The sequence below is a fragment of the Cyclopterus lumpus genome, chromosome 24, assembly GCF_009769545.1.
Source record: "Cyclopterus lumpus isolate fCycLum1 chromosome 24, fCycLum1.pri, whole genome shotgun sequence".
Lineage (NCBI taxonomy): Eukaryota > Metazoa > Chordata > Actinopteri > Perciformes > Cyclopteridae > Cyclopterus > Cyclopterus lumpus.
In genome coordinates, this window is record NC_046989.1 from 15,800,613 (window position 1) to 15,812,124 (window position 11,512).

Below are 11,512 nucleotides of genomic sequence, written 5' to 3' on the forward strand. Positions count from 1 at the left end.
TGTTAGATGCCAATAGGAAGAAGGCTGGTGATGCTCACTGTGCAGTCAAAGACAGAATGTTGTGTCGCTGTCCGTGGTCCTGAGTCTCTTCTTGCCTTGTGGTGTTGCTTACTGCACTTGTACTGCATACATCTGAGATGCGTTTGTTTCTTTTTGTTTGAACTTATTATATGTGGGCTCTGGTCTATATGTTTTATCAATGGTCTTTGTCTCGCATCCTATATTTGACTGAATGTTGTCTTGGTTGACTGATTTGTTGGGTTCTGTTAATAGTCTGTTAATAGTGTAGTATTGGGTGCTGTCTGTAACTTTACAAGCTCCCCAGGCCGGATTCAAAGCCTTTGCGGCTCTCTTTAGGTCCAATATCCTCGATAGTTACATATAAAGAGTGGTCTGACTAAAGTGCTAACATGTTGTTTTCTGTAGAGTTCATATTCTCAACTGCAATAAGATGTAAATGAAAAGGTTATTCAAAGTTAAAACAAATGTTTTACAAAGCTTACACTCAAATGTGTTATAGCTACAATACAGATACTGTATTATGTCATGGAAGGATGCAACAGTGGCTTGCATGATGTCGTAAATAATTCACATTTGTGTTATAGATTCTTAAGTAGTGGTTTAAACTGAGCAGACAAACATGGGTCCTGCTGCTGTTGCACTTCTCCTCTGTCTCTCGGCTCTTGTTTATTGTAGACTATCAAAGAGAGGTAGGAGGATCACATCTGAGCTTTTGATCAGAACAGATGTTCCCGCTTAACGATTTGTTTATTCATAATTTACTCTATTAACTTCAGGTAGCATTCAAGTCACAATGACGTCAGGTAAACGGAGAAAATATTGATTTGAGTGAAATTATAGAAACATTCGAAATGTAAACTTTGTCTCTTAACCTTTGACCTTATGCCCTTCAACTCTGTCCCACGTGTCAGTCTGATAAGCTACACTGAGCAGTACGTGGACTATGACCCGTTTGTGACGGCACTGGAGCCGTCCAACCCCTGGACCAGCGATGACCCCTCCCTCTGGGATCTGGAGGCCAGGTATGAGGAACCAAAGCAGCTTCACTTTCATAGGCAGTGAATATGCCCTCATTTGATAGTTTATCTGGCCAGTCACATATCACGGTGGGATATTAAGTGCTAATCAATGTTTAGAAGGTACAGAGATTGTATATTTTCTGGGTTATGTAGGTTTCAGGTTTTGATGAGGAAGAAGGATGTGAGGAATAATAAAAAGACAATAGCTCTCGCTCTGCTCTGGTACAATAAAGCAGATCACTATTGTAGACTCAAGAGTGATTTAACAGCAGCACTGAGCACCCGATATGTCTCGGTAAGCATTTTTATGAAGTAATGAATGACATTCAGTGTTCGCATTCAATCCAAATCAAATAATCCACCCGGACAATGTCAAATAATTGGTTATCCTTTGAAATGGGGCGACTATGGGTCAGTGGTTAGCATGCCCGTCTTTCAATCAGGGGGTTGGCAGTTCAATCCCCGCCCTAGTCGATGTGTCCTTGAGCAAGACACTTAACCCTGCATTGCTCCCCGTAGCTGTATCTACGGTGTATAATATAACATGTAAAGTGTCTTTGAGTATCTTGAAAAGCGCTATATAAATTAAATGGATTATTATTATTATTATTATTAAATGTTGTTTTGACAACTGAAGGTAATGAACTGCAGGATTAGCAGTCACAGCTCTCGACGAGTTGTACTTTGCTCTGGCCTGAATTATGCAGGAACTGATTAGAGCAGACATATAATCATCGTACCTAATGTAGTTTAACAATTCAGCTGAAATTATTAATTGTAGGATCGGAGAAGTACATTCCCTTTGCGATTGACAGTGATTGATTTCAAATGAATGTTGACATAATGCGCAGCTTTCCTGACACAAATCTCACATCAGCATCAGCCCTGTTTGACATTGTAGTTCTCAGTCATTTCCCTTCCTCTTGATTCATGTCAGCCACTGAGAATCTCTCCACCATTTCCTTTAATTATATATCTTTAATATCTTAAACTATCTCTCTCCTTGCTTTCTTTCTTATATCTCTCGTCTTTCTTTCTTATCTCTCTCTCCTTTCTTTCCTTTCTTTCTTATCTCTTTCTCTTATATATCTTTCTTTCTTATCGCTCTCTCTTATATATCTTTCTTTCTTATCTCCCCCCCCCCTCCCTTGCAGTAAGGAGCCTGGTCAACAGCGGGTGAAGAAGTGGGGTTTCTCTCTGGAGGAGGCCCTGAAGGACCCGGCAGGACAGGAGCTCTTCCTAAAGTTCCTGGAGTCAGAGTTTAGCTCAGAAAACCTGCGGTGAGCACTCAAGAATATGTAGTACTCATTTCAAAATTTTTTATGTTATAGTTATTTTTTGCCAATTCATGAACACTTTTACATGCATGGTGGTGGTCCATTTTACATTTAGGGTTTGTAAAGAGCGTGGAGTTAAGGGGTATTTTTAAGGGAAAATGTATTCAGCATTAGAGAAATTCCACGCGCTGACTTACAGTATGTTCTATGTAAAAATAAGGCTGTACACTTTTTGTGCATTTGTGACATTGTGAAGAGAGTATAACCGTTATTCAAAAGATTCCACTGCTCTGGAAATAGCCAGAAAAGACAGATTTCTCTTTGGCATCCCTATTGTTCCAACCTACCATTTCAACCCACTTGCACTCTGTAAACACAGGAAGAAACAAACCACCAGTGAAACATTTCCCTGTTCCCAATACAGGAGATCTGTACCTTGAACGCACAATGAAGAAAAAAGTGCCTTGAACACAAAATTCGTAAGAGTAGGAACACATATCCTGTTGAGCTGCATACATCAATTTTAAAGTCAATTACTTTCTGAGTTTTGCTCCGCAAGATGCATAACTGGTTTCTCTGAAATGGTTTTACCTCTAAGAGAATGCTCAGCAATTCTAGTCTAACTTAGCATAAAGACTGCAAACCTGGCTAATGAACAAATAATAGTGTGTGTGCATGTGCCTGTACAGTATGTACACTATTGTGAAAGTGTGTGTGTGTGTGTTGTTGTTATTTAATGAAGTTGTTTTTCACAGCGTTGTTGCTTCTTGATTAACGGTGATATTAAATTCATCCTTCATTTGGACATACAGATTCATGGCCTTTCATTACGTTTAGGCCTTTATGCAACAAAGCGTGCGTGCGTGGAGACGTGTTAGGAATCATCGTCTGGGAATGAACTCTGAGATAACACGGAGCTCATTGAAACCTCTGAGCTAAATGAGGACATAACGCACACATACACGACAGAGAGCATACACACTTATCACTACTCACCTCTTGGCTATCCTACCAGTCTCCTTACGTCTCTTTTTGTTTTTTTCTGACCTTTAATTGCTTTTGCTTTCACGAGGGAGCTTTTGGAGGAGCACTACTGAGGGGGAGAGAGTCACAGTGAGTGAGAAACCGAGAAGCAGACCCCAGAGTGTCTCTCTCGATATTATTTTCCCCGAACGAGTTCTCTCAATAGTATCTCTGAACCAGTCCACAGATCAATATAGATATAAAACTAATATTGGAGGCTGTCCGCCTGTGGCTCTCTGATGTTTAACACAGTTCATTCTCTGCTTCCCTTTATAACTACTGTTTTATACTGCATATTTACAAGTCTGGACATCCCAAAACACCCCAGGCAATCGTATAAAAGAATGCCTTTAAAATGTTTAATGTTGTAAAAGTATTTTTATTTCTAGGTTTCACAAATTGTCTTTTTAAAGAGTCACCTTTTTTTATTGTCCAATCCGACTTACACCGCTTTAAATCTAAGTTTTTATTTAATGGCTTCTGATTTTTTTCTCGTGGAAACAAGTAAAATGCTCTAACCTTACACTCAGATTTGTGGATAATCTCCATTTAAAAAAAAATGTTTACACTCTTAAATGACAATTGTGTGAAAGTGCCTAATCTCTTGCACAGAAAAAAATATTATTATTTGCATTGTTTGACATGAAAAAAAAAAAAAAAAATCACAACAGAGATAAATGAATATCACAGTGCAGGAAGAGACAAAAAAAAACATCTGGGCTTATTTGAAGCCTCCACCTATATAATATTTAAAATGTTACAAAATTACAAACTTAAAATGAAAAATGCACAAGATGGACAACAAAAGAAAAGAAAGAAAAATAATGTAATTATATCGTTTAGATGCTCTTTAAGTCAAATAATGACCTGAGGGGAATTTGATCTGTATTGCAGGTTCTGGTTGGCTGTGCAGGGCCTGAAGAGGATGCCCCAGCAGGAGGTGGCCCAGAGGGCGCAGGACATTTGGGCAGAGTTCCTGGCGGAGGGAGCACCCAGCTCCATCAACCTGGACTCTCACAGCTACGAACGCACGAGCCTAAACCTGAAAGACCCCGGACGATACAGCTATGAGGACGCACAGGTGAGGGAACATAAGAGACGGGAAGGTGGAGGAGTTTGGAGTGTCTAATTAGTGAGAGTGCGTTGGAGTTCAGGCAAATGTATCCCATCCTTCTCAACAAGTTGTCTACCCAGTCATTATCATTACACAGATGTCTATGGCGGTGCAAGAACGGTAATATTGTCACAATTATAGATGAAGTATTTCCTCATCACACAGATGCTCCAGTTGTAACATCCCCAATTAGAAATGAAACACTTTACAGAACCGCATCAGCTCCCCCACACACAGGAATAACAATGTAAACAACTGCCATTCACAATGAAAATAATCCATGTATTTAAAATACCAAGCCGAGTTTCTTTTGGTGACGCAAGAGCTAAACGTGTGTATTCTCACCTGTCAGCTAAAAGGTTAAGTGAAGAGAGGGGGTGACACCTTGTCTGTAAATACACAAATTGAATTTTAAAATACAAAAGAATGGCTCAGTACAAATACTAAACGGGGAGAAACAGCTTGCACCTCTAAAACTCATACATTGACGCATTTGTTTAATCCGTAGAAAAAATGATAAGTAAAAAATGACAATTAGTATCTTTACTGGGGTTGTATGCTGGACTATTTCTTAGCCGAGCTTTACATCAACCTAAGATAATCTAAACCCTAAAATCTACCTTTTTGATATTCTGTGGAACAGGATTTCTCAGCCTCGGATCCGTTCTTACGAGGCCAATGTATAAGAGGAGGAGGTGTGTACAGTAATGACCCAGCTCAGTTCTCACATTGCAGGGAACTACTGGAAGCCCCATTCACAATGGCTTCTGACTTGTATCTCTTCAGGTGTCAGTGCTGCCTCTTCAGAAACTCGATCCCACACTGTTGTCTGCCCCATTTGTCTTTCTTACACGCTTCACCAATGTCAACTAATGGGTTTATATTGTGGAGTGATTTCTAGAGAATAGGCCTCACTGGGAGATGGATGAGGTTAGTGGAAAGACGTGTTGGGGGCAAAAGTGATAACCATAGTTCTGCCCCCGTGACTGTTGATTAGTTCCCCCACAACTCTTCGTATATATGTTTTGACAGGACAACATAACTAAACCGTTCAACACAACATTCAAAAGACATGCTCACTGTTCCCTCTTTATTTGTATTTGTTCATCTTACTGAAAACAGACAACATCCTATATAGCAAAGCAAAGGGGAGGATAACATAACTAAGTCCACAAAGACATTCATCCACAAAAGTAAGCCCAGGCTGGGCGCTGCTTTCCATACAGTTTCACATGAGACTCAACACAGGAGCACTCGAGAGAAACGATAAAAACAAAGTAAAATAATTGCGTATACCTGTTTCATTAACAATTAATTATACCAGGTGTTAGTACAAATTTGGTCAGACGTTCACTCTCGGGACAAGAAAAGAGCTCACGGTTTGTTTAAAAATATCCTCTCCCCATCACTCTGTTAGAAGTGTATAGTCCTTTATTATATTTATTGTCAAAGGCTGAATCCGTTACTTAAAACCACATCGGCGAGACAATTTCCAGTGTGTCAATATTATCCTACATCCTGTTGTTCTAGCCAGATGGACCCATGCCCTCTTTCGTTCATTCATAATGATACCGTCTGGAAACAGAACCAGAAAGCACACAGCTAGAGATTAAATCCGCTGTCTTTGGACCTGTTTATTCATCATCCTCCCATAGGCGCTCGTTTCTTCACACCAATACAGCATGTGAGCTTCTTTTCCCCATCTCCAGCAGTAATTATGTTTACTAAGTGAGATGAGATTGAGCTTCACTTGAACAACTATTCTATTATTATCCAACTATTATCTGTCTTCCGCCATTCTTACTCCCACATTGCATTGTCAAATCTTCTAAAGGGGTTCGTTGTACATCCCGAATAGACATCTCGAGTAATCGGTCTTCCCGGTTAAGTCAGGAAAGCCTCTTAAGAAGTTGGGATTCTTCCTCGATCCTTACCCAGGACAGTACCGCATTAAGGGAACTTTGATAAGTAGGAAAGGGAAAAGGCAGATTGATACCAGTCTAGATCATGATAGACCTCCACTTCTTTAGCCACTTATAATTTAGTGCAATACATTTTTTTTTTTTCTTGGAAAAATGATCACCGTAAACAAATGATTTATACTTAATAAATATATATATATATATATATATATATATATATATATATATATACATACATACATACATTTTAGTCTGATTGTGTACACCAGATTGAGTAGCCTGAATAACCGTAGATATTAGTTTGCATAACCGTTCTTCAAATTGAATCCCCAAATATGTCAAACCTGATGGCACCCACATGAATTGCATATGGCAACTGCAAATGCAATCTCTCCTCCTTTTTCTACTTTGGCAAGTTTTGCACCTCCATATGAAGTATTTACTAACGAGGTCTGGCAAACATCTCTCTGCCTCTCGCCGCCTCCATTCAGGACCACATCTACAAGCTGATGAAAAGTGACAGCTACACACGCTTCCTGCGCTCCAACGTGTACCAGGACCTGCTGGTGGTCAAGAAGAAAGTAAGTGTGTCTCTGTGTTTGTCTTTCTTTTTTTTTTCACGAGTTAATTTCTGTGTACATATCTTGTATACACTTTAGCATGTACATCTGTATGATTGCACCAGTGGTGGAAAAAAAAAAAAATGGTCCCAGTCAGTGTTTTACTATAATGTGTGTTGGTAACACGTTGTAATAACTGCCCACTATGAAGCATTAGTTAAGTATGAGTAAACACTTAATTCATCGTTTATAAAGCATTGTTCTACACTTTATAAATGATGGATTCACCATCTGTAAAAAACAAGTATTATATGATGCTTCATAGCGTGCAGTTAATATAAAGTGTTACCCTTTATTTTTGCTTGTTTCTGTAATATTTGGTCATGTTGGAGGCAGCAGTGGCCCAGAGAAGTCTCTCTCTGGTCTTATGGCTCGGTCACACTTTATAATAACTGCAGGCTATGAAGCATTATATAATACTTCATTTACAAATGGTGAATCTATCATTTATAAAGTGTGGAACAATGCGTTATAAATGATGAATTAAGTGTTTACTCGTACTTAACTAATTCCTCATAGCGTTCAGATATTATAAAGTGTTATGGGTTAATAGCACACGTTCATATTACTGCTGCATTGATGTTTATGTGTCACTGCTTTAGATGTCCATCTTATTCATATACGGTTGGGTAGTTAAATCTAAAACAGTTACTTAAAGTGGCAAAAAATGCAGGCCCTCATTATGTCTCTGCCCCTTAACTGACAATCTTCAGCTTTACTAATAAAGGCAACAAAAGCCCCCCAACAAATAAATCTGTGAAAAAAAAGTCATAAAAATGTGATATAAAAAGTCAGTCAAGTATTATCGGAGTAATCTCAGAGGTGGCTTTGTAACTGGGCATCAATGTCTTCGGGCTGATTCACTGGAATTATTCAAACTCGCCTATGAAGCAGGAACGTGGAAGGGCCACGTGTATAATAACACCCAAATCAATTCTGCAGAACGTTCATGGTTCTTTTTTGGCTTTGAACATTGAAATGTTGAACTTTTGTCTTTGTCCCTCCAGCCCGAAAATGAGCAGGGCCGACGCACCTCCCTGGAGAAGTTCACTCGCAGTGTGGTGAGTGTCCCGCTGCCTCTGCTTTCAACTCTTGCAGTACATGGAGTTTTGGATTTGGTTTCATATCCCAGCAGAAAGAAAGATTACAGTGACTCCGACTCACATCCCGCCCTCGACACGCCCACTATTCTGCTCTTGCTTCTATAAGTTAGCTTAGCAGATCGCTAACAGCAGATCCATGAAATAAAGACCCAGGAATCCGGAGTAGAGTTTAGGGGTTTTTAGTGTGAATCTTGATTTTGTAAAACTGTGGAAACATAACATAACATTATCATAGAACTGTCCACATACATATACATGAATATAAAACTACGATTTAGCATAAAGCCATCGTGCCAGAAATTACTAGTATCTATTAACATGACTCCCCTGACTAGTTAAGATTCTAAGCTAATTTTAACATGAATGTCAATTATGAAATGTTAATTGCGGTTAGCATCTATTGCTACAACACAAAGATTATACTATAACAGTAAATACACAGATAATATACCGTAGTAGATATTTACATGCTACATGCATAAATACTTACAGACTTAGAACTTCAAAGGCTACCAAGCAGTGACGGGGAAACGTAGCTGCAGCACGTCCTCTCAGTAGAATCAGAACCAAAGGGAACGCACTACGGTAAGAGAGGAGGGATACATTCAAGAACAAAAATGCAATTGCATTCTACGCCACTTGGCGTCTCTAATGCAACACATGAACAGGTGGGGCAGAACGTCCACATTCAACCGTAAACGGTCGAAGCAAAGCACCTTGTGAATGTCGATGCACAGAAATGAGCTGCTGACCAGCGGTTCTTTACCGTGAATCACGCCAATTAACGAGAGGAAGCTCGTGGGTGAAGGAGCCCAGAATACTTGTTCCATTAGCAGAGTCCTAACGGGTCCAGAGTATCTATGGAGCAGTAATTACATGCCAGGTAAGGTGACTGGAGGCCGATTGTGTGACAGTCACCGTGGGGACTCAAGTGAGCTCTAGTTGAGTCGGCTAGTCCACAATTTAAGGATACATGTTTATTTTAGGGTGTAAAACTCAAGCTATATAAGAGGATTAGGACCACTTTCTGCTCTTGCTTCATTCATGTAGCTTCCATGTCAGGAATTTTGTTAAACAATGCATTGAGCTGCACGGTAAGCATTAAGAATCATAATCAATACATTCATGTTTCATGTTTTAGATTATCTACCTTGAGGTCCACAATTTATTTTCCTTTTCATATCGCTGCTTTCTCATTTTGTTGTCCATCCATCACTATTTTGAGCTTTGATACATGTTTTGCCGTCTTTTAATTTCTTCCAGTTTTCCTTCCACACTGCTGTGTCAACCCTCAGAAAAGCTTTTAACAGGCATCGCCCTCACCTCTGTAGAGTTGTAATGTTTTTTTAATATATACTTGCACATGTAAATAGGAAGGTCCATGTTTTAAATTAATAGATAAGAAAGATATGATGATCAATAAGGGATATTCTGAAGAATATTCTGAAGAATGTGTTAGGGAAACATGGGAGAAAAGTCACTGTCATCATAAGTATGTTACTGTATAAGTGTAATCACTGAAGAAGTATTATTGTAACTGTATGCTGATTGTTTTATGGTTATCATAACTATAAAGATGACTCAGGTATGAATGGAATGTATTGATCCAAGGAGGCGTAGTCAAAGTAGTGGTCTCCCTAAGAGACTGGAAGATGGGCATTTATTTTGAAGGAGCCCATCTTACTGTTTAGGGCCAAAAGGGAAGAGATAAGGGAAGTAGCATCGTGGTCTATTGCTTAGAGAAGTCTGCCTCTTTGTACTGAAAGGCAAATAGCATGCTGTGTAGTTGAGGTATAAGCATACATACCTAATACTAACCAATTGAGAAGCTTTATGCTCAGTGTATGGATTGTACTTAACCTTTCAGAACTCTGTAAGACATTTGTCCTCTCACGTGAAGGCGGTAGACAGTTAACTATTTTAACAGATTTTTATTAATTTAAATCGTTATTATAGCCTGTGGACCCAACGACACGTGAGCACGCCCGGCTGGGACAGAAATATATGCTTATGATACTTATTCTTGTATTAAATACTTTATATTATAAATTACTGGTCTTGGGACATCTTTCAAAGCTCCGAATTTTGGTTGAACTTAACACCTCGCTCGATCTCTCTGCTTCCTACCAGGGCAAGTCACTGACGGGCAAACGATCGACGGGCCACCTGCAGTCGAACTGACGAGTCCTGGGTGAAGAGTAGGTGCAACCATACCCAGAAGAGCTGCTTAACCCTGGGGAGCAGCTGGGAAAGGACCCTGGGGGGTTTGGGTGTGGCTGTGGGACACGGGTGATGGCTCCCAACAAGCCTATACCGTTGGACTGGACCGCCATCCACGTTGGAACTCACCTTGGATCAGTTCAAGAGGACTAACAGCATGCAATAAGTCACCAGACCTGACATCAGGACAGTGCTGTCACATTGTAGAGGATCAACAATGCTGCTCTTCTTCGGAGGTTTCTACTCAAACGCCTGCACCACGCGGGCTTTGTTTCTCCTGAGTTACTTTGTCTATCTACACATGTTAATATGGTAGTTTAAGGGGCTATCGCTTTACTTTCAGTGACATAAACATGTAATGCTTGAAATGAAAAAGAGACTTAGGTTAATGCTGTAGCTAGCTAGGAATGAAGAGTAAACATCTGCACTCTTGAGCTGAACTTCACCTCAACCTTCTCATTGATGTCAGTCAGACTGTCTGCTTTAATGGTGGAACGGGTGGAGCGCAACAACTTTTAGATCTGCTGATGTGTGATGACACAAGATGAACAACCTCTGTGTGTCCAGTATTGGATAGCTAATTACAATGTGTGTTATTCAAATTAATACCTCATGTTATGTTCATTACAGACTAATTGAAAGTCAGTTTGTGTAATTTCTCCTTGAAAGTGGTGAAATTAAATGTTTTTTTTGGGGGGGGGTGCGGGGTCTGTTTTAGGATAATCACAGTACTGGCAAAATGAATCTGAACAAAAAGTGCTTTAAATGAGTGATCTGATATGATGTTAGGTTTTATTCTATCTTCAGAACATTCCACTTCAGGTGGTCAGTGGACTGATCGCTAACCATTCTTCACCTTATATAAATAGGTCCACGATAATAAAAGAGGAATGCACAACAAAGGGATGGATTTGGTCTGTTATTTCATGTTTTTTTTAATTTATTTACATATCGGGAAATGGGATGTTTCCAGAAACACAAGGTAATGGTGCCAAAGAGCAGCTTTTTCCACTTTGAATGCAGTTCCATGTACAGGGGACATATATTTGGTCACATACCGCCCTCTAGTGCATCTGGAATATGTCTCTAAAATCGTGTTTATGCTAGATCCATGAAGTTAAATTTAAATCCATTTATTTTATTTAATAAAATGTTTTTATCAATAAGTATTGATATAGATATATAGTTTCAAT

The 11,512-nt window shown here is 39.5% G+C and overlaps 1 protein-coding gene across 7 annotated transcripts in view; it reads left to right on the top strand.

The window, feature by feature from the left end:
- Positions 1–11,222, top strand: part of LOC117727109 (regulator of G-protein signaling 6-like) — a 66,540-nt gene extending 55,318 nt beyond the window's left edge. For 6 of the 7 annotated variants that reach the window (XM_034527166.1, XM_034527165.1, XM_034527164.1 and 3 more), the window contains exons 13-18: positions 933–1,043; positions 2,195–2,320; positions 4,235–4,421; positions 6,868–6,957; positions 8,004–8,057; positions 10,230–11,222. In XM_034527166.1, coding sequence (XP_034383057.1) covers positions 933–1,043; positions 2,195–2,320; positions 4,235–4,421; positions 6,868–6,957; positions 8,004–8,057; positions 10,230–10,280 — 619 coding nt within the window. In that variant the 3' untranslated portion in view covers positions 10,281–11,222. The remainder of the gene's footprint in view (positions 1–932; positions 1,044–2,194; positions 2,321–4,234; positions 4,422–6,867; positions 6,958–8,003; positions 8,058–10,229) is intronic. The other variant, XM_034527163.1, reaches the window with a different exon arrangement.
- The last annotated feature ends 290 nt before the right edge of the window (positions 11,223–11,512 follow it).